This window comes from Clytia hemisphaerica, unplaced genomic scaffold (genome assembly GCF_902728285.1).
Source record: "Clytia hemisphaerica strain Z4C2 unplaced genomic scaffold, Clytia hemisphaerica genome assembly, whole genome shotgun sequence".
NCBI classification, from domain to species: Eukaryota; Metazoa; Cnidaria; class Hydrozoa; order Leptothecata; family Clytiidae; genus Clytia; species Clytia hemisphaerica.
The window spans coordinates 700,771-724,190 of NW_027103834.1; the positions used below are offsets into that span (position 1 = coordinate 700,771).

At 36.9% G+C, this 23,420-nt stretch overlaps 2 protein-coding genes and 1 long non-coding RNA gene across 3 annotated transcripts in view; 2 read left to right on the forward strand and 1 right to left on the reverse strand.

The window, feature by feature from the left end:
- The window catches only part of LOC136806971 (dynein axonemal heavy chain 12-like), a 68,751-nt gene extending 48,281 nt beyond the window's left edge, over window positions 1–20,470 (forward strand). Inside the window, exons 66-79 of the mRNA XM_067063549.1 lie at window positions 14,651–14,823; window positions 15,067–15,366; window positions 15,480–15,849; window positions 16,017–16,337; window positions 16,709–16,944; window positions 17,203–17,338; window positions 17,628–17,711; window positions 17,911–18,012; window positions 18,184–18,287; window positions 18,481–18,592; window positions 19,045–19,137; window positions 19,295–19,354; window positions 19,660–19,829; window positions 20,034–20,470. Coding sequence (XP_066919650.1) covers window positions 14,651–14,823; window positions 15,067–15,366; window positions 15,480–15,849; window positions 16,017–16,337; window positions 16,709–16,944; window positions 17,203–17,338; window positions 17,628–17,711; window positions 17,911–18,012; window positions 18,184–18,287; window positions 18,481–18,592; window positions 19,045–19,137; window positions 19,295–19,354; window positions 19,660–19,829; window positions 20,034–20,292 — 2,520 coding nt within the window. The 3' untranslated portion in view covers window positions 20,293–20,470. The remainder of the gene's footprint in view (window positions 1–14,650; window positions 14,824–15,066; window positions 15,367–15,479; window positions 15,850–16,016; window positions 16,338–16,708; window positions 16,945–17,202; window positions 17,339–17,627; window positions 17,712–17,910; window positions 18,013–18,183; window positions 18,288–18,480; window positions 18,593–19,044; window positions 19,138–19,294; window positions 19,355–19,659; window positions 19,830–20,033) is intronic.
- Window positions 2,521–12,188, reverse strand: LOC136806973 (uncharacterized). The gene is made up of 3 exons (XR_010846625.1): window positions 12,133–12,188; window positions 10,787–10,939; window positions 2,521–2,601 (listed from the first exon to the last, which is right to left on the reverse strand). It is a non-coding gene; the product is annotated as an uncharacterized lncRNA (long non-coding RNA).
- A 376-nt stretch (window positions 20,471–20,846) lies between the features above and the next one.
- Window positions 20,847–21,561, forward strand: LOC136806974 (putative uncharacterized protein CIMIP3). Its single transcript, XM_067063552.1, has 2 exons — window positions 20,847–21,054; window positions 21,278–21,561. The coding sequence occupies exons 1-2, from the start codon at window positions 20,876–20,878 to the stop codon at window positions 21,516–21,518; spliced, it is 420 nt and encodes a 139-aa protein (XP_066919653.1). The 5' UTR covers window positions 20,847–20,875; the 3' UTR covers window positions 21,519–21,561.
- Window positions 21,562–23,420: the final 1,859 nt, after the last annotated feature.

Sequence of the window (23,420 nt, forward strand, 5' to 3'; positions counted from 1 at the left end):
TAATGTAGACTAAAATCAAGTTCGATAACATGCACAGACAAGAGAAATAGCCTTTGAAAATTTCTCTGAGAACGGCATCAATTGCATGTATTGGGCATAAAGATTCGATTTCCTCTGTCCCAGCCTTGATCAGATCGATATTGAATAGCTTCTCTATAAATGACGTTTTGTTGAGGTCTTCAGTTTTCACAGCAAGAGTCGATTTCAACTGGTAAAACGATAGTAATATTCCAAAAGTGGCTGAAATCGAAAATGTTTGTTTTGGGTTGTTTTGTGTTTGCGTGAGCCCTTTATCTCGTCCATTTTTATGATGATACTCAGTTTCAAAAAATGTCGTTTCATCTTGGTTTAGTTCGTTCAAATCCATTTCACCTGACATTCTTTTTAACTTGTTATGTTTTTGCTTCCCAACCCTTCTCACGCAACAACCAAAGGCTTTTTTAAAACCCCCGGCTATTGATTTTGCCATTTCTTTAAAGTCTTTGGCAAAGATTAAAACCACGGACGTGAAAAAGCTAGAGCCCCAGTAAAGTAAGCAGAAAAATCGTTGATTATCGTCTGTACAAATATCTTTCGGTAAGCAATTGTTTGTGAAATAGCTCAGGAAAAAGTTTTTTTTACATTGGCCACAAAGTCGACCAAACCTATTCATTCCACACGATCGAAAAGATTTACATGGTTTTGTTTCTTTTGAGCAACAATATTTTTCCATACACGGAATAAAGGCAATTTGTTGTTTACCATCACTCTCGTTATTTACAAAGCCATAAAAGTTATCTCTACTAGTGATATCACGACCACTGCACTGCCCTCCAAAAGGACATCTCTTGCAAATGATTTTGGATTCAACGAAATAAAATCGAAATAAAATCGAAAGAAAGTGTGCCTGTTCTTTAACGGCTCTGATGTTTGTTAATTTTCCATTATCAAAGGAAAACTTTCCCTCAGGACAAGCATGACAAGAAATTCTTACCCCGTCTTTTCCTCGTTCGACTTTCGGCCAAAAGCTTACGTTACAATTGACGTTGATGTTTTTCAGTTGATCAGTTTTTGGAATTAAAGTCAAAACGACGTGTGAATCATGGGGTGGCTTTTCGTTATTTATGGTCAGTGAATGAATAATAAAGCCAGGTGTTAAAAAATTTAGACTTGGCTGGTTTTTGGGTATGTTTATAATTACATTATCAATGATAACAATCGATGTTAAAAGTTTGATAAATTCTCCGTCTTTCTCATTGGTGTTCTTTGAGAATAGTGTATTTCGTAACACGACCTCCGAACTATCGCTGGCATAAATATAGTTTTTAAAACGGTTCCAATTAATCTGACATTCAGCGATTGATAACTTCGAATTTATAAGTGTAATAAAATTTGTGTTTTGAATTACGAAACTATGTGGCCATGAGTCATGCTTGTATTTATTTCTCAAGATTTTCAAACCTTTGAATTGTCCTCGACATTGGTTGAATTCGAACATAATACTAACATCGTTGTCGACCATGTCTGTGTTCTCACATCGGAAAATGTTTATTCCTTGTAAAGAAAACATCGCAGCGTGTACAAGTGTGTTTTTCTCAATTCGACAGCCTTCGATTTCGATGCGTACATTGGTAACCTGGTTGGTGATGATCGATCTTTCAATCTCATTCCTTTCAAAGATGCATTGTGTTAACGAGATATTCGTGTCCTGGTAGATATCTGAAAACTTGTTCTGGCGAAATTTGCATCGAAAGCAACTAATTGTTGTCCCCTGATTTGCTATCCTTGCAACAACACTGTTTTCAATGACTGTTTCTTTCATCGATGTCGAAGAATTTCCATCGAACATAGTTTGTATGATTGAGTTGTTTACAAAAGTACACTCTTCTATAGAAATGGTTGAGGCTTCTTTCGTTTTCACAACATTCTTACTAAATACTTCAATGAAATGACTGTATTTCATGGTGATTGAATCGCTATCATGTGTCGATGCTATGAAATTTGCGAAATTAGAATGATGTATTTTCGATAATGAAATTGTAATATTTGTTCTTTCCAACGTTATTACACTTCTCTGTTGTAACAGAGATTGTACGATAACAAAATCACATCTTTCAAGATCGACTGTACTATTATTGAAGTAGAAGTTAAAGAGAGTTTTGTCGGTGAGTTTCCAGGATGAATTTGACGCCCTGAAATACGAATGCGCTGTAACAAAGCTTCCATTTTCAATTGTGCAATCTGCCATTGTAATCTTAGAGGGTTGTTGAACTGTGCCCGAAGTTTGAACCCAATATTTCGCACCATATAACTTACAGTTTTTAATCTCTATGCTGCGGACTTTTCTGGAGGTTATAAAGTCCTTGGCTGTTGACAATCGAATTTCAGCATTTGTAATTTCAACATGAAGATTCGATTTGGTTTGATTTTTAACATTATTAATCAAAATGATGTCACGTAGATCAACAGAATTGATAGAGACGTGTTGTAGATTATTTGATAAGAGCTGCTTGTCTTCCATTTGGTTTTCACCCAACACGATTGGATTGCTCTGATCAGATCCCTCCTTTTTCATTGTCATTGATCTTTTATCCATCATCTTTGATATTTTGTAGACGTGATCTAAAGAGATGATCATTTTAATTAACCCTTTGTTCATTTTGCTATCCTTGAGTAAAGAATGAATCTTTGTGAACCTTGGTTCGCCCACCTGTCTGGGTTGGTATTATACAAACATTTAGTTTAGAAAATCGGACGTTTAGTTTAGAAATTTGGTTTCATAAGTTCCAAGTCGTGTAGAAAAATCAGTCAATTTTCATATTATATAATACACACAAAAAATTTATTCAGGTCATTTTGTCACTGTTTACATTTTATACTCAATGTAGGTCATTTTTTGTCAATGTTTACATTTTATACTCAATGTAGGTCATTTTGGTAATGTTTATTTTCAATGTAGGTCTGTATTTTATACATTTTTACATTTCTACCATTTTGATGAGTCATCACTTTTTGGTGTCCAGTCCACATGAGGCTAGACTAGGGCTTGCATGCTTCTTCATGTCTTTCACAATCAAGCTCACAAGGAGTAAGGAGCTCAAATTAAAACTCTAATTTTCAATATGGTCAACATTCAATACTTTCAATAGTCAAGTTCAGACTTTGAAATTCAGACAAAATTCACAATGCTTTCATGCTGGCAGGCTGGTAGGTTTTGCTTTCTTGTTTTGCTTTTCTTTCTGCCTTTTGCTTTTTGCCTGTCAGTTGTGGCCATTTTGTTTTCATAGCATGCTTTGGCGGCCATCTTGGATTTTCAGCATGCTTAGGTTAGGTCATCTGGACTTAGATTTTCTCAAACATTTTCAATATTTATTTTTCTAATCAATTCAATTTCAAGACTTAACTTTGTCAATCAAATTTATTTCATTTAAATCAATCAATCAAATACTTATTAGTTTATCATATTTCATTTTCAGTTTGAACATACGTCAACAACGTTACAAATACCTGTCGTCTGAATCATTGACCCCCTCAACCGCCCTTGGGTAGTCTCAGTCATCATTTCGACCCTCATATAACAACATTCAAACAGCATATGTTCACCTATGACTACACGACCAAGGCGTTCAACACGTAAAGACATTCACTACTCCATGTTCAACAACACAGGACGTATTGTCGAGAAAATTGATTCATCAGTTGGAGATCACAACCTATCTTCAAATTATCAAACCATCATGACTGATCAGAGTCCAACAAAGGAAGAGATACTTCACCATGTCAACTCCACAGCACTCATCACTGATGTACTTACCGGATTAGAGGAACTTACCGATATCATGAATGAACACAATATCAGTACAAGCTCAGACTCTGATAACAATGAAACAATACAATCACTCAAAGATCTTCGTCGTGACATCCGCCATCATATGAACCAACTAAAAGTCCTCAATCCAGAAGTTCATGACGTTCACTCTAAAACCTATGATTCAACCATAAAGGAAGTCGGTGAGTTCATTATTGAATGCAAAAATCACAAGACAAATCATCAGGCTCAAATGGAGAAGGCATTGGGTGATCAAACCAAGTTACAAGAAAAATCACAGCAATTTATTGTTGATGACACAAACATTCTTCTGAACAGACTTGAAGTGATTTTCAACCACAATCTTAATGGGATGTCCGACACAGAAATTCTTCATCTCAAATCACAGCTATCAGATCACGACAAATCATTACGAGTTATTTCCGAAAAATACCAAGAACTTCTCAAAACACCATCAGCCAACGTGGAATTGGAATCTCAAATATCAGAAATTGGTGAGAAGTACATTGAGTTGAGCAACCTAAAAGGAACCTTTATTGATTACCTCAATGAACAGTTTACAGATCGAGAGATTGAAAAGTACAAATCTTTCAAAGAATCCAACCTCAACATCAAGATTGAAAAATTTTCAGGGTATGAATCAATAGACATTTATACGTTCAGATCAAATTTTGAGAAAGTTCATCTACGAAATACGCCAAAGAAACTCTTACCTGATTTACTTATAAACAATCATTTATCTGAACCTGCCTTATCACTTGTTAAAGGCTTAACTGACATTGAAATTATCTGGAATCGCCTAGTTGAAGCTTATGGCAACTCCAAAATGCTTGTATCTCGTAAACTTGCTGACATAAAGAAGTTGGATCCAATCAAAACCAGACACGATCCTGCCAAAATCTTACGAACTATCACTGGACTGATCAAAGTACTGAGAGACTTAATTTCTCTTGCTGAGCAACATAAAATTGAAAATCAACTTTACTACGGCGATTGTTTGGATCAAGTGTACCAACTCTTGGACGACACCAGATTGGACAAATGGCTAGCAACAATCTGTGAGGAAGAGATCACTGAGAAACAAAAGTGGTCAAATCTCATCATCTTCCTGGAGAAGGACGTCAAACTTCTCCAGCAAAAGCAACTCATCAAACTCCCAACCAACAAAGACGATAAAGATGGCAAGTCAAAATCAGGCAAATCAGGATATGGAAGTCATCATGTCCCACCAAGTCAAGACCCTGAACCAGCTTGCTACTTCTGCGACGGCAAATGTCCATCTGAGCATATTCAAACAAGAGGACCATGGGGGAAGATGGTAACTCAATATTTTGCCTGTAAACAATTTGTCGACAATACTCCACGTGAACGACTGTCAACTCTGAAGCGCAAAGGATTGTGCTTCCAATGTCTACTACCCGGAGCAAAATTGTCAGAAGGCAAACACAGAGATGGAAGGTGTCAATATGAATTTGTCTGCAAGCACCCAAGTCATTCATCATGGACTGTTAAGAAGCACGTATTAGTCTGTGATGATCACAAAGATACAGATGACAATCAAACTCTTCTTCAACGTTTTAAAGACAAATTCATCAATCGAAATCAACAGCTTCCAACCTTCGTCAAGGAGATCAAAGTCTCATTTCACACTGACTGTCACATCAATGCCATGCCATCTGACAACATCCATCATTCAAGCCCTGGCATCTACCTATTACAACAAATTTTGGTCAACAATCAGAAGTTCACAGTATTCTTCGACAATGGCTGCAGTGACTTTGTCATTCGAAAATCTGCAGTCAACCGATTAGGATCATATGCTACCCAAATCTTCAGTGGAAGTGTCAACATTGGTGGTGTGGGTGGAACATCAACTCAATCCTCACATGGCATCTATCTTGTCAACCTACCTCTGCACGATGGTGACATGATCCCGATGAGAGGTATATGCCTTGATCAGATTACGCAAACATTTCCAGTGTATCCTCTCACACCAGCAATATCAGATCTACAAAGAGCCTACTCAACAACTGGTGATGTATCAAAACTCCCATCGCTTCCACAATCCATTGGCGGAGACGTCGACATCATGATTGGCGTCAGGTACTTGAATGTCCATCCCAAACTCATCTTTCAAATGTCAACTGGCTTATCATTATTTGAATCTGTTTTCAATGGTCCAGACGGTAGAGGTATACTTGGTGGTCCACATTCATCATTTGACGAGATCCACAAGAAGCATTACAACACACTCTTCAATCTGAGGTTACCGATGCTGACCTACTTTGCATCCCTATCATTCATTGGTCACGGTAATGACAAATTCGACATCAACCCAGAAGTCCAATCACATCACATGTTCGATCTTGCAGAGAAGACAGGTAGTGAAATTCTATACCGATGCGTTAACTGTCGGAACTGCAAGGATTGCAAGAGCCACGGTGCAACCGAGAATATCAGCATCAAAGAAGAGGTGGAGCAACACCTCATTGCCAAGTCGATTCACATCAATGAAGAAACGAACATCATCACAGCAAAACTTCCATTCACTCACAACCCGGATGTAAAGCTTGCACCCAATAAAGAAAAAGCCTTGAAAGTATATCAACAACAATTACGCAAACTCAACAGGAAGGAGAACCTCAAAGACAAGGAGGATATCATCAACTCCGAAAAGAAGTTACAAAATCTTGGATTTGTCGATTATGTACGCAATTTGCCAAATGACATTCAACGTCAACTTCAGATTCAGACGAAGCATTTCATCCCATGGCGAGCGGTATGGAAGCCAGGATCAGTCAGCACCCCATGCCGAGTCGTATTTGACGCCTCATCACAGACATCAACCGGCTTCAGTTTAAACGACATCATTGCAAAGGGTCGCAACAACATGAACCTTCTCCAAGAAATCGCTATTCGCTTCTTGATCCACAGAGCTGCATTCACCACAGATGTATCCAAGATGTACAACACTGTCAAATTGTGTGAAGAGCACTGGTGTTATCAACGATACGTATGGCAAGAGGAGCTTGATCCACAAAGAATACCAGAGGAAAAGGTGATAAAGACTTTAATTTACGGTGTTCGATCCGCAGGGAATCAATCTGAATATGCCCTCCGAGAAATTGCCAGACTATCACAAGACCTGTATCCAGAGGCATCCAAGATCATTCTCAATGATACATATGTAGATGATTGCGTCAGTGGAGAAGATTCAATCGAACTTGCACGTCAACGCTCTCAGGAGCTCGAACAAGTCGTCAACAAAGGTGGATTCAAGTTAAAAGGTATCGTCATCTCAGGAGAAGATCCACCGGAGACAATGAGTGAAGATCAACAGAGTGTAACCGTTGCAGGAATGAAGTGGTTTCCAAAGCAAGATGTCATCTCATTGAACATTGGGGAAATGAACTTTGCTCCAAAGAGAAGAGGAAAGAAATCAGCATCATCAACCAACATCATCCCTGACAAGCTAACAAGACGTCACTGCGCATCAAAAGTCGGGGAAGTTTTCGATCTTCTTGGAAGAGTTACTCCCATAACCGCACAGTTCAAGCTTGATCTTCATGACCTTGTTATCCAAAAGTTCGACTGGGACGATGTGCTTCCTGATCACCTCCGCAAACTTTGGATCAACAATTTTGAGATGATGCAAGAAATCAACCAACTTAAATATCAAAGGACAATCGTACCACCTGATGCTATCAACCTTGAAGTTGAGACCCTGGACTTTGCTGATGCAAGCCAATCCCTTGTATGTGTCGCAATTTATGCAAGATTCAAGCGTCAATCCGGAACCTACTCATCTCAGCTCGTTTTGTCGCGATCACGGATTGTCCCAGAAGGAATGTCTCAACCACGCGCAGAGTTATATGCTGCCTTACTGAATTCACACACTGGCGAAGTTGTCCGAAAATCACTTGAGAATTGGCACCAATCTGCAATCAAATTTTGCGATAGCCAAATCGTTCTTCACTGGCTCAGCAATGACAAAAAGACGTTGAAACAATGGGTTCGTAGCCGAGTTATCGAAAGTTTACGTTTCACACAATCCAATCAATGGTTCTACGTTCAAAGTGATCATATGATCGCAGATATTGGCACTAGAAGAGGACCTTCAATCCCTGATGTCGATAATGATTCTCGTTGGTTCAAAGGAGATCCTTGGATGAAACTCAACTATTCGGAAATGCCAATCGTCAAGATTTCCGATATCAAGATGTCCAAATCTGAAGAGTCTCAAGCAGCCGTAGAAATTTATCACTCTGAGGTTCATCACTCCAAGCAGTCAAACCCAATTATAAGGATCATGGATGAAGTTAACAAACGTCTGGAATTCAGCAACTACCTGATATCACCGCTCAAGTATCAGTTTCAAAAAGTCGTGAACATCATGGCAATCATCTTCAAATATTTCAGAGCATTGAGGAAAAGAAGAAAATCACCAACCAATTCACCACTTCCTCTCAAAGCTGATTCATCATTTGTCTTCCTAGTTGAGGAGGACATAACATCTGCAAAGAATTATTTCTTCCGAAAAGCCACCCAAGAGATCAAGAAGTTTCTACCATCAAAAGGAATCAAGGACATCACATCAGAGCAACACGGTATCCTGAAGTACACCGGTCGGATTCTTGACACTAATGACATCACAATTGTTGGCAGATTTACCAATTCAATGAGAGACTTATCTTCATCAACATTCCGTGTACCTGTTTTGGACAAATTCTCACCAGTAGCAGTAGCAATTGTCAACAACATCCATTGGTATCACATCACCGCAAAACACTCCGGTGTGGAAACTACTCTACGATTTGTTCATCTTCAAGCCTACATCATTGAGGGACGGTCACTTGTAAAGATGGTACGCAGATCATGTCAAAGATGTCGCTATCTGTTGAAAAGAGCCGTAGACGTTGCAATGGGACCGGTCTCCAGACACAATCTCACCATTGCCCCCGCCTTCTATGCAACTCAAGTTGATCTTTGTGGACCATTCGATTCATACTCAGCACACCACAAACGCACTACAGTCAAGATATGGCTTCTCGTTTTCTGCTGTGCCACAACTTCAACAACAAACATAAAAGTTATGGACGATTACAGCACTCAGTCGTTCATCCTTGGCTTCACAAGATTTTCATGTGAAGTAGGATATCCGAAAACCCTACTTTGCGACGCTGGCAGTCAACTCATTAGAGGCTGTCAAGACATGCGGTTCAGCTATCTCGACGTCAAACATCAACTCTTCATCAGTAATCAAGTTGATTTCGAAGTTTGTTCTGTTGGTGCTCATAACGAACACGGCAAAGTTGAACGAAAGATCCGTGAAATCAATTCATCCATCAATGTTGCACACCGACAAAAGTTATCTACACTTCAGTGGGAGACACTTGCTTCCTCTATTGCCAACAGCATCAATAATATGCCCTTAGCCATCAAGGGTACAATCGGAGATCTGGAAAACCTCGATATTCTAACGCCAAATCGCCTCAAGCTTGGTCGAAACAATGAAAGATCACCAGTTGAACCAGTTCAGCTTGTAAGCAATCCGAGCAAGCTTGTTGATGAAAATTGTAAGATATTCAGTTCATGGTTTGAGAATTGGCTTTTGTCACATGTCCCAAAATTACTGAAACAGGAGAAATGGTTTACTACGAGTCATGAAATCAAAATTGGAGATATTGTTTTATTTTTGAAAAATGATTCGAAAATATCTTCAACGTATCAGTATGGAAAGGTTGTTAATGTTGAATTTAGTTCTGATGGTTTGGCTCGTCATGCTAGTGTACGTTATATGAATGCTAATGAGAAAGTATTTCGTGAGACACGTCGTTCCACACGAAATTTAGTTATCATCAATCATGTCGATGAAGTTGATTTGTTTTATGAATTGGGAAAGAATACTTTAAAGAACTTTTCAAAAATCAAATAAAATTTTTTTTTGTCTTTATGGGGGGAGTGTAGAAAAATCAGTCAATTTTCATATTATATAATACACACAAAAAATTTATTCAGGTCATTTTGTCACTGTTTACATTTTATACTCAATGTAGGTCATTTTTTGTCAATGTTTACATTTTATACTCAATGTAGGTCATTTTGGTAATGTTTATTTTCAATGTAGGTCTGTATTTTATACATTTTTACATTTCTACCATTTTGATGAGTCATCACTTTTTGGTGTCCAGTCCACATGAGGCTAGACTAGGGCTTGCATGCTTCTTCATGTCTTTCACAATCAAGCTCACAAGGAGTAAGGAGCTCAAATTAAAACTCTAATTTTCAATATGGTCAACATTCAATACTTTCAATAGTCAAGTTCAGACTTTGAAATTCAGACAAAATTCACAATGCTTTCATGCTGGCAGGCTGGTAGGTTTTGCTTTCTTGTTTTGCTTTTCTTTCTGCCTTTTGCTTTTTGCCTGTCAGTTGTGGCCATTTTGTTTTCATAGCATGCTTTGGCGGCCATCTTGGATTTTCAGCATGCTTAGGTTAGGTCATCTGGACTTAGATTTTCTCAAACATTTTCAATATTTATTTTTCTAATCAATTCAATTTCAAGACTTAACTTTGTCAATCAAATTTATTTCATTTAAATCAATCAATCAAATACTTATTAGTTTATCATATTTCATTTTCAGTTTGAACATACGTCAACAACGTTACAAATACCTGTCGTCTGAATCATTGACCCCCTCAACCGCCCTTGGGTAGTCTCAGTCATCATTTCGACCCTCATATAACAACAAGTCGCGACCACTGAACTGCTGTTGTTAGTATTTTGCAGTCCGTATTTTACCAAAAAGCTTATTTCTAGCATAACTACTGGACCGATTTTGCTGAAAATTTGACTGGAAAGCTTATAAGGGAAATTAAGATTTCAGGTGCCCCTGGTAAAATATCTTCCGGGGGTTAGGATAAAAAAAGACAAGGAATCACTGAATATTCAAGATGAATATTTGTAATTCTACCTACCTGACTGAACACCACCTTCTAAGATGATTGTTACATCTTGATCTAAAGTTGATTTCACGCCATATTCAATAGTTCGACATTTTGATTTTCTGCTACCACAAGACATCTTGTCTTCGCCTTGAGGTGAAATGTGAATTATCGAGGCAGCCAATACTATTGATGAAAAGTGAGGAAACGTTATTATATTGTATTCAACGCAATAGATATTCATTTTTCGAAGATGTTAATGTTTCGAGATTCACGTACCTTCGCTCTTTGGTAAATTTTTTTTTGAAAGACGTAACTATATTAAATCATTTAACCCTTCGAGCATCTTGCTCTCATCTCTCGCTCTTGATAACTTTTGAAATATTTATCCAATTAACTTGAAATTTTGCGAGTGTGCATCAAATGTGAATTGGCATCTTAAAAATAGTTTCGGCATCATTGATGGCGTCATCTTTCTTTGAAAATACCGAAAATAGGACCCCCCTCTAACTATTTTTTCACTTTAATTTTTTTGCTCAAATTCTGTGAGGCAACTACACGTGGTATCATTTTTGGCGCAGAGGGTAAATTTTTTGCCACCTGTTGGTATCGTTTATTTTACAGACCGGTCAAAATTACCTTTTTGCCTAAACAGCCCTTGGATACTGTATCTAGTGATTGGAAAATGCTCATGACTTGAAATTTTGACAAGCATTAGATATAGGTGATACTTGCAGTCAAAATTTCAGCAAAATCGGACCGGTCTGTAAAATACCAACCGCTCATGCGATTGAATTGATTTTTTTCACACTGTTAAGACAGTCAATATCTATCCCGTGTGAAAATATCAAGTCAAAAGCTCCAGTAGTTCCTGAGTTCCGGCAGTTGGTGGTCAAAGTGTATTTTACAGATCGGTCTGCAAAGTACCAAATACTCACGGGAACAAATTTTTCTGTTACCATAATAGTCCTTACTATTCTCTTTTATTCGACAAATCAGCCTTCAGGAACAAATTGAACCAAATCGAATGAGTCAATAAGTCAATACATGTTTGGTCAAGTTTATATGCTGGTCTGTAAAATACTAAATAGACAGGTGGCCGAACCAAAATTTTGCAAATCATCTTCATTATCCATATCTACCACTGGTCAGAATTCTTAGGTCATAGCACTTGTCAATCTTGAGGTCCCCCCCCCTCTCGAAGATGCTTCCCCTAGTAAAAAAACAGGAAGATGCTTCGAAGGGTTAACTGAGTTGTTCTGATGGAAACGTTTTTTTCCATCACGTTTTTTTCTTTCATCATTAAAAATGAAAAAGATGACTCTAATGGGCCAGACAGGGCTCAACATTAAAGTATGATATTGAAAGTATAAGAATACCTGCATTGATTAACAGTTGGGAAAACCCGACACACTTGAATATGATCATCATCACCTTAACAGCTTCTGACAAACTACACACCAAATCTCCACTAATGTTCACACACAAATCTTCTCACAATTAGCATGCCTATTTATAACCTCAATTTAAGCATGGAGGTAATAAAAATATAGGTGGAGATACCACTCCTACTATTCTATTGTTTTGTATCGTTGATAGCAAACTTTTTCTTAGTTGCTTTGGGAAAAAGCCATTAATTTTGCTTTCGCTCATGGGAATACTTGAGTCGAAGAGAATTTGAATAAAATCACGCTACATTTTTAATTTGTTCATTGTGTGATGACAGTTTTGTTTATAAAATATAAGCAAACCTTGCAAGAATAAGCACAGAACATCGAATTTGAAATGTTCGCTGCTCAGGGAAGCCTCGGCAAATTTTGTCAATTTTTACATATTTACTAATGCCAATCTTTCAACTATATTCTATCAAAATTTTAAGGCAGCTGCTATTTTAGATCTAAAGATATTTATAGCAAAGAACCTTCCACAAACAACAAAGAATTCGCAAAATTTGAAGAAGTTTACCTCTCGAAAGTTTCCCAATAAAATAAAAACTTCTTTTAAAACTATAAAAAAATTCGTAAAATTCTCATTTCACCTAAAAATGCGAGGTTTAGTTGGACAGAATAACTTTACTTTAGTTCTTATAATCTATATCTTGACTGATTTTTGCTATCAAGGATTGGTAATCAAAGGAGGCCGATTTGAAAGAAATTTCAAAGAGTTTTATGACTTCTCTGGCTATTACAGAAAAGTTATTACTCCATCTAACTTTTATTACCTCTATGATTTAAGTAAATGTGATGGGATTAATTGTGAGATAGCTATCAAGTTCCGACGAGAAATAATCTTCCATTGTTTGAGACATCTGCTTTGAAATTTTTAAAAAAGTTGTCTGAATAAGTTGGTAATCAAATGCTAAGGATAGTATCAGAGGCGTAGCCACGAGTTTTCGTTTCGGAGGGGGGGGTGAGATTGGAAAAAAATTACATTTTTAGGGGAAATTTCGGAAAAATTTTTCTCGTGACTTATGCGCAGCGGGCTTAAATTGTTGCTCTTAGAAATCTCGAGTACCTTAAAAAGAGGCATTGGAAGGTCAAGGTAAATAACATCCCAAAATACGCAGAAAACATAAAATTTTATGTCGCAGAGAGATTTCTTTGAAATCTTGACGCTGCAGGCGAAAACTTTTGTCTTAGAAATGTTAAACAGATTAAAGCAGGTTTTTAAAAGGTCAAAGGTAGTCAGAAAAAGGTTACAAAAATACCCCTTTACGTTCATTTGGGAAAACTTTGACCTATTTGGCCAATTTTTCATATTATTTGGGGGGGGGCGACCGCCCACCCCGGGTGGATACACCACTAACTATTGTATCATTGTTCATTTATGTAATTTACCTGGTCTCTCTTTCATTATGCTTTCGCCTTATCACATGTTTTGATTGAGACAGCGTCAAAGCTTCTCCATATCTTACGTAATTAATTAATTAAAAGATCATTTGTGATCTAATACCATAATGAATGCAAATTAATTACTCTACGAACAGCTCTCCTCATTTATGCCTTTAAAGTCTGATCAAAATGCTGACAAAGACAAAAAGATCATACCAGGGCCCTGGCACACGCTTATTTATATAAGAATAACCTTTATAAGAATATGCTAAGAGTATCACCATCAATGAATCAGGCAACAGAACCTAAGACTGCTATTTTTAGAGCATTTTTAACTGTAAATTGCAAACTGTCCCCCAATAAGGCTCAAAACTCTCAGCAGAAATGCCAATTTATGCTTTAGGTATGTATTACATGCCAAAGTTAGGTTGGATTTGGATCCTAAATTAAGAGTACCGTAAGAATTCTTTAGGATGATTTTCCCCAAAAAGTTAAGAATATCCATGATGGAATTGAAAAACACCATTCATATAAAAAAGCGTGTATTCAATGATAACACGCATTTATAACCCAATTCATATTTTTGAAGGGATAAGGAAAAAGTTTGCTGCAATCCCTTGATGGGAGAAATTTTCATGGAAAGAAATTATCGCCGAAGTTCCGCGAAATTTCATTTCGCGGTTGAGAGGATTTTTTGTTAAAAATATTGCCTATTTTGCCCTGATTTTTTTAAATCATTCGAATATTCGTGTTTCGCGGAATTTAATTTCGCGGATTTGTCGAAAAACTGCGAAATTAAATTCCGTGAAGATTTGTTCTGCGAAAATTATATTCTACCCTTCTTAAACCTATTATATGTATGCAAGGGGTGCCGTTGCCCCATCGGAATTTTTCGCCCTGTTTAATTATCTTAGTAGCCAGACAGCTCATACTTAATGGTAATAATATTTTTTGAGTACTATGAATTTCTTTTGTGTTTGAAGAAGATCGCAAATACTTTGAATCTCTCTGAAAGTAGTGCTTTGGTTAACGTAGACAATATTTTCCCCATCCTTCTGTCTTTCAGATTGCCGAAGAAACGGAGAAGAAAATCAACCAATCACGAGCAGGATACTATCCAATCGCTGTTCATTCCTCCATCTTGTTTTTCTCCATCACTGATCTTCCCAACATTGATCCTATGTACCAATACTCCTTGACCTGGTTCGTCAACCTTTTCATTGCTGCTATCCAGGACAGGTTAGTATCAGTCGTAATATTTTTTTATCATTCAAGAAAAGTTCGAAGAATCTTTTAAATATGCGACATTAATATTGAGTCGTTTCAGTGACAACCATTGTGAAATGATATGCACTAAATCGATTGGACGCTTTGCTTTCGTTTGATGGCTCTCAATTAACCCAGTTTTCTTTAAACTGAACGAGTATATGTCTTATTATTTTCACAATTTCGCCTACCAATTTTTATATTTGTCTTTTCTAGTAACAAATCGAAGATCCTCGATAAGAGATTGCGCTATTTGACCGATTACTTCACTTACAGTTTGTACTGTAATGTTTGTCGCTCGTTGTTCGAGAAAGATAAACTTCTCTTCTCCTTTATCCTGTGTTCCAACATTTTGAAAGCGAAGAAAGAATTAGACGAGAAAGAGTTTATGTTCTTTCTAACTGGTGGTGTTGGCTTGGAGAACAAAATACCGAACCCAGGAACACCTTGGTTAACGGATAAATCATGGGATGAGTTATGTAGAATGTGTGATTTCCAGTCATTCAAAGGATTCAGGTTTGTGTTATGAAATCTTCCTTCTTCTGTCTAAGAGAAAACTTACTGCACGTATTTGTCCACTACTGATTAAACTAGCTAGTAATTAATTTGAATCAATTTTTCGTCACCAGAGATGACTTCACTAAGAACGTTGGCGAATGGCAGAAATTCTTCGAAGGCAAAGAACCACACCGCCAAATCCTTCCAGCACCTTGGCATGAGAAGTTGTCCGATTTCCAACGTATGATGGTTGTTCGATGTTTGAGACCGGACAAAGTGGTTCCCATGGTGACAACATTTGTGGAAGAGAAACTTGGGCGTCGTTTTATCGAACCTCCACCATTCGATTTGGCGAAGAGTTACGCAGATTCTAACCAATGCTCACCGTTGATTTTCATTTTATCACCTGGTGCTGATCCAATGGCTGGTTTGATGAAGTTTGCCAATGATAAAGGATTCAGTGGTGATCGATTCAACGCTATTTCTCTTGGTCAAGGACAGGTGCAATACTCTTTCTTATTTCTTTGAAATACTAGAAAGCCTCCTATTATTACTCCGTTGAAACTTTGCTGATCTTTGCTCTATTTTCCAGGCTAAATCTTAATTGCTCAGTTTCTACTTTCTCTAAGCTCTATAGTTATTTTGATTCAACTTGATTTTTGATTTAGGGACCTATCGCTGCAAAAATGATAGCAGATGCTGTTAAAAATGGAACTTGGGTCGTCCTTCAGAATTGTCATTTGGCTGTATCTTGGATGCCAACATTGGAGAAGATTTGTGAGGATATGAGCCCTGAAACCGTCAGTTCTGATTTCCGTCTGTGGTTAACCAGTTACCCATCACCAAAGTTTCCGGTCACTGTATTGCAGAATGGTGTCAAAATGACCAATGAGCCACCCACAGGACTACGACAAAATTTATTACAATCATATATTAGTGATCCAATTTCGGATCCTGATTTTTTCGCTGGATGTCCTGGCAAAGAAGTGGTGAGTATACGATTGTTCTACCTGAAGCTTTTTAACAGATATGGCATTATGCGACTAGTGAAAAGGTTTTTAAACAGTTATTCAAACGAACTGTTTTATAGGCCCATCGGAATGAGGGCTCAGGTGTATTATTTTCATTTCTGTTCAAGGTGTTCAAGATTCCGCATGTCCTTTAAACAATAGAGCCTATCTTTGCCTATAGATGTTACGATTATGAAAAATGATAAACTGATTTCTGATCTGCAAACCTGTACTTGATATTAGAAGTATTTTCGTCAAAGGATAAGCTTTATAAATAATATATAAGAAGCCTAATGAATATTAGAATGTTGTAAACCGGTTTCCACCGTTCATACTTTTCACCATTTCAGTCTTGGGAAAAGCTTTTGTTTGGTTTGTGTTTCTTCCATGCTGTGGTTCAAGAACGTCGAAAGTTCGGACCGATGGGATGGAACATCTCTTACGGATTCAACGAATCAGATCTTCGCATTAGTATCCGGCAATTGCAAATGTTCATCAATGAATACAATGATGTACCTTTTGATGCCATCACTTACATGACTGGTCAATGTAATTATGGTGGAAGGGTCACTGATGATTTGGACAGGTCGGTATTCGCATTTTAAATCACTTTTTATAATGCCAGGTGGCTCAAAATACTTTGGATGTTTGACGACCTCTAGAGACTAGAGGAGCCTTGGTTAAGCTGAAACTAAAAAAATCTTTTTTAGGCACTATGTAACTTTTTGAATTTGGTTCAACAAAACTATAAATCACTTTTCGAGAATAAAGAAAACGACTATTTTTTGAGAAAGAATCAATTTATTGGATGTCTGACGAACTGATATTTTGTCTTCTTTTTCAGACGTTGTTTGATGAGTATTCTTGCCGACTTTTACACAGCTGACATCATCAAAGATCCGAAATATAAATTATCAGCTAGTGGTATTTATTTTGCACCGCCCAAAGGAATTTACGAAGATTACATTGATTTTATTAAGGTAAATGTTTGTCAATTCACATATTTCCTTGTATGTCGAGAGCTTTGTTGACGACTTGTCAGTACTTTCAATGCACTAATAAATGCTCTAAAATGCTCCAAAAAAGAAAGAAATTTCGTCTATTTCCAAGAATATGACAATATGCTCTCCAATATGCTGTTCCTAATTAAACGATTGTACATTCTTTTTTAAGGGTTTAGTATGAACTTGATATAGTCAAACTAAGCGAAATTTTCTTCCATGGTAAAATTTATTATGAGAGATGCTTACATTTATGCTTATTTTGCAGGACTTGCCGACCACTCAAACACCAGAAGTCTTTGGAATGCATGATAATGTGGACATCGCCAAAGATTTGCAAGAAACGCGTGGTGTATGTTTTTTAAATTGTTTGAACTCTGCTCTATTCAAAACAAACATAAGACGGCAGCCTACAGGCTCATGTCATAGAGGTAACAAGGAATTGAACTGTCATGGTCACAAAGTTTCTCATATTTTTCGTGCATTGCTCAAACCATTTCGTCGTCAGGCTATCTTTTAACTTTCAACAACTTTTCAAAAATCTTTTTCAGCTCTTCGATTCAGTATTGTTGACATTCAGTCAATCATCAGGTGGAGCGAGCGGAAAAACTGATGATACTCTCAAGGAAATTGCTACTGATATTTTATCCAAGGTATAGTCTCTTTATTTTTAAATTCCCTAGTTGAATATCTAGCCCAATTTAAGTAAAAAACTACATTATATCCGTTTGAGAGGTTATCTATTAAATTTGCGTGCCGTCATCTTATTAAAATATATACCACGACTTTACTATGAATTTGAACCAAAATTTATCATTTCTTAGTTACCACAAGATTTTGACTTGGAAGAAGCACAAGAGAAATATCCAGTCCGATATGAAGAGAGTATGAACACTGTGCTTGTTCAAGAAATGGAAAGATTTAACAGGTATTACTCGTTTGCTGTGCAGACTGCCGAAAGGTTCTCCTCTGCAAGTGAAAGAAGATTTTGCTCAGCAACAAACTACTTTCTTTACTCAAATCCATGAAGGTTTTTCTACCTCTTTTCTTTAGACAGTCTTTTCTACATCATTCTTTCAACATTTAAAGAACTCATTTCTGTATGTTCTCATTTACCAAAGGTTGCTGTCGGTGATCAGGTCAAGTTTGGTGAATCTTCAGAAAGCTATCAAAGGTTTGGTGGTGATGTCAGTCAGTTTGGAACAAGTTGCAAGTAGTGCGTTGGTTGGAAAAGTACGCACTACCACAATTCTTCTGTTTCATTGCCTCATTGACGAAAAAGAATTGTTAGCTCTTGAAGTGAAAATTCTCAAGTTCTATAATTTTTACAGAACAAGACCGTTTTCATTGTAAAGAGGAAGGGTGGACTTGAATTTTGACAAACACAAATAAGATTTCAATCGATCTGACAGGGATGTTGTACGGAAACCTGTAAAATAGTCAAACCTCAATTTTAAAAAACCTGGATTAGTTTTGTAGTGGGCTATTCTGTTTCATATCCATACAAGGGGATTGACGGAGTATACCGAGAAGAATTCCCAAGGGTCTTTTTTGATTTTTCCAGGGGTTTGGTTCAAATTGCACTTTTTCTGTATGGATATTGAATGGGAAAGCTTAATACCTGAACAACTGAGTGTTATGATAATCCAACACAGATTTCATCATTTGTATCTTACTTTTTTTAGGTTCCAGACCTTTGGGCGAAGAGTTCTTACCCAAGTTTGAAGCCATTAGGAAGCTACGTAGCAGATTTCATCGCCAGAATCAAATTTTTACAGGTTTATATCTGAGAATTTTAAAGAATTTTGAATTTCTTTCTTCCTGAGTTTAATCCGTTACACATCAATGCATGACCCAGTTCGGATTTGATTAGCTTTGTAGAAAGAAAATGTCTCAAAAGAAAATGTCTCAATCGACTTTCAATTCATTTTTCAGGATTGGTTTGAAGATGGCAAACCCCCTACATTCTGGCTGTCTGGGTTTTATTTCACACAGGTACGTGGTTGTTTTCTTCTTTTCTTTTTTCATTTGCTTCTTTTGATTAGTTTTTGAATTCATTCTTGCAACAAGATGAAGAAATAGGGAAAGGGGCGCGAGCAGAAAGTGTCGCGAGGTAGAAAAAAAAAAGCGAAATTCACGACATTTACTTTTTTTCACGATCATTAATTTTCGCTAATATTTCCACACAAAATATGGCTTAGAAACTATTGGCTCGGTTGAAACTATTGTCTTTCTGCTCGCAAAAATTTGTACGCTTAAAGTAGAATTATCCAATTTACCCATTGTGTTTGTTCTTTTAGGCTTTTTTGACAGGTGCCAAACAAAACTACGCGAGAAAGTATACCATTCCAATCGATCTTTTGGGGTTCGATTTCAAAGTCATTGCAAAAGAAACGATGGATGAACCACCCGAAGACGGTGTTTATGTCAATGGCTTGTTTTTGGAAGGTGCTAGATGGGACTGGGATAAGTACGTAATTAAATAGTTTTAACAATCCATATGTTTATTAGCGCATTGTTTATATGTAATGAAATTATAATCTAAAAAGACTGATGAATATCATTTTCTTTCTTAATAAAGTTAGTTCTCGTTAATTTTTTTCCAACTGTTAAATTGTAAAACTTTTTAATAGTTGCCAAATACTGATCATTTTCTTTCTCTTGCTACCTCCAGGGGTGTATTAGCGGAATCGTATCCCAAAATCCTTCACGATACAATGCCAGTGATCTGGGTGAAACCTGGTAAGATGAGTGAAATCAAGGAGCGGAAAGTATACACATGTCCGGTATATAAAACCAGTGAACGTAAAGGAACGTTGTCGACTACCGGACACTCGACCAATTACGTCATGCCATTGATCTTGGACACTGAGATTGATCAAAGACATTGGGTTAAACGAGGTGTTGCTCTCCTCTGTGGATTGGATGACTAATTTTCCACAAATATCAAATTATATATTTTTTGTATAAATTGATGAAATTGTAATTATATTGAATAACTTTTAAATTGTAATTTAATAAAGTGATACTAACTGTTATGCTAAGATTTTATTTTTGCTGTTTTGTTAATAAACTATTTTTGAGAGTGCAACAGAAATGTTAGAATTTTAATTGGTCATCATTGTATCGTTTTTCTGCACTCTCATCTTTCTGATGAGAAATTGTGAAACTTGTTTTTGGATATTCTTTAGATTTTTTGATTTTGGTTGTCGAAAGTTTAAAGTTTCAATGTCACTAGCATGCAGAAAAATAAATCGGAAGTGCTTATTTCTATGTAATTTACGACGTCTTGCATTGATTAAATATTAAAGTGACGTCAAATATTTTTTGTAGGAAGAAAGTCGTCAATTCTTTCATTAACATTATTGATCAAATCTTAAAACAGTTCCACTTTCACGGCTAACAACAGCAACAGCACCACCACACTTGGCGTAACTTTTGGTTGCACTTCACATCTGCCATACAAACCTTACCACCACAGCAAACCTTACCACCACAGCAAACTAATTCTGCATCATGCCCAACACCGGAGAAGTCCAACATCGTGGCTTCAAAAATAAAATTTATTTGAAGAAACTAGGAGAGTACGAACTAGACGCTTTACAGAAAGAAACTAAACGTCGTTGGGCACATGATGAGCTCTCCTTCAGTCGACATAACCCACAAAAACAGTTCACGCAACACCGACAAAAGAGGTTTGCCATTTGAAACTGAAAGACTTTCATTCTCTTAATTCTCAATATCGTTATTTTGCTCTTTAGTGCTTTATAATAGCCGATGATATTTTTAGCTTTTTATAAAACGTATCACAATACAATGCCTTAGTGACAACATTTACAAAATGACAATCAGTTAATTTGCAGCTTCAAGGCGTTTTCGCAGTTCTTAACTAAAGTTTTATCTTTAATCCTTTTAAAGGAAAGTGGCGCCAGCTTATCCTCAGCTCCAGCGTAAAAGAAAGAATCCGGCTCTTCAACATGATGCCGGCTCACCCTCAATACGTCGCAACAAATTGGCTCCTTTCTCCACCCTTGGTAAACCAACATGCGGATTCAACTTTTCACGCGATACAGATAACAGAAAACAAAACTTCGGTATCATGCCAACAAACCTTGTAAAATGGAGAAGCGATAAATTGGAAAAAGAAATAATTCATTGATAAATTGATTATTTTTTTAAAGAACATTACACCCCTCAAATTAGTCATTTTTCTGAAATTTCTTTGCCCGTTCGGAAATAATATACCGAGATTCGCCACCCCACCGGATTCATGCCCCGCCCCCCTCCCGACAGAAATGCCCGAAATCCACTTACAGTCGTGTTCAATTAAAGTATGTACTCGTATCCCAGCAAAGCAAATCATATTATCACGTATTGAGATGGTAGCTTATACACTAGACTGGAGTCGTTTATAATGCATGTAATACTAATAATAAACACAAATAATGATACGGGATTTAGTTTGTATAAACGACTGGAAGAATCCGGTGTTCCAGCCTTATAGATACCGGGCCTAGCTACGCAGAAACTTGCGTAGCGAGAAAACAATTTATTAAGCAACAACAAACTCTCAAAATAAAATCAACTCAAATGAAACATTTTTAACACACAAATCCACACACATTTTATTTTCAAGAATTTTTTTTGAGCGGGAAAAAATTTTAATTGCGATATTGACACTTTTTTTTTGTTTGGAGTTAGTGCACAAAGGTTTCTAGACGACTAGAATTTACTTTTTTGCTTTATTTCTAATATGTCTGAATTAGTCGTCTAGCTTGCTAGACTACTTATACACTGAAATTTTATCTTCATCGAAGATAAAAAAAAAGTGAATTTTTGATCCAGATAATTTTTTGGAAAATATTTTCAGTACCTTACCAACCCTGATAAATGAAAAACTTATTCTTATTTTACCGACCGACCGACCTATATTTTCTAACGGTCTGGCCGTAGAACAACAATTTAAATTGGTCTCGCCTTATGCCTTATATATCGTGATATTAAGTTAAATTCATTGTACCTTTCTGTTGAATCCAACTGAAGTATCTTTCGTAAGCAGTCCAGCGCTCCAGACGTCATCCAGTGCAGTCTCATTTTCAGCAAACTGTAGACAGGTAAGTATATTTTGACTGATGCAGTGTTTGATAGCAATTTTCTCTTTTTTTAAAAGAATCTCAGATACAGAGAGGTACAGGTATCTTTAGTCTCCAGTCTAGCTCAAAGGAAAGGATTACACGAAACACCATGGAGCACGACAACCCACAATCAGAATTATATTTCTATTTGTGGTTGAGTTGCAGGAGACTTTAGAGGCCTATTCTCGCAACTATAGACGCTTACTAATGAGCGTCCTGTCAGCACCTTGAACTGACTACCCAATTACCCTCACATGGCATGGGTTGACCCGGGAGAAGGAACATTCACTTGCCAACCCAAGTCAACTGCCGTGAGTGGGAATCGAACCCTGGCCTCCTGCACAGAAGCCAAGGTCGACTACCACTATACCTTGGCACCTTTAAAAAAAAATTATAGTGCTTACCAAAATGTACCCTGAAGTCGGTTGTTTGCTTTTAATAGACCTTTTTTTAAAGAGGCAGCCATGTTGAATAATTATGTACTCCAGCATAAATAAAAACAATGATACAGCCATGCATAATTTTTAAAATATGCATGATACAAAAATTATGCATGACTGTATCATTGTTTTTATGCTGGAATACATAATTAGTCGGATAACTTGCATCAGTGTAGGGAAACTTGCATAGCCATCAAAGAGTCTGCTAAATTGCGTGGGTGCTTGGGTCGATATTTTTGCGTGGGTAATTTTTTTGCATGGGTGCGTGGGTCAAAATAATTTTTACGTGGGTCATATTTTTTGCGTGGGTCAAATTTATTGCGTGGGTCAAAATTTTGCGTGGGTCATTATTTTGCGTGGGTCATTATTTTTTGCGTGGGTCATATTTTTTGCGTGGGTCATATTTTTTGCGTGGGTCATATTTTTTGCGTGGGTCATTATTTTTTTTTGCGTAGGTCAAAGTTCTCTCTGTATAATTCGAAAAAA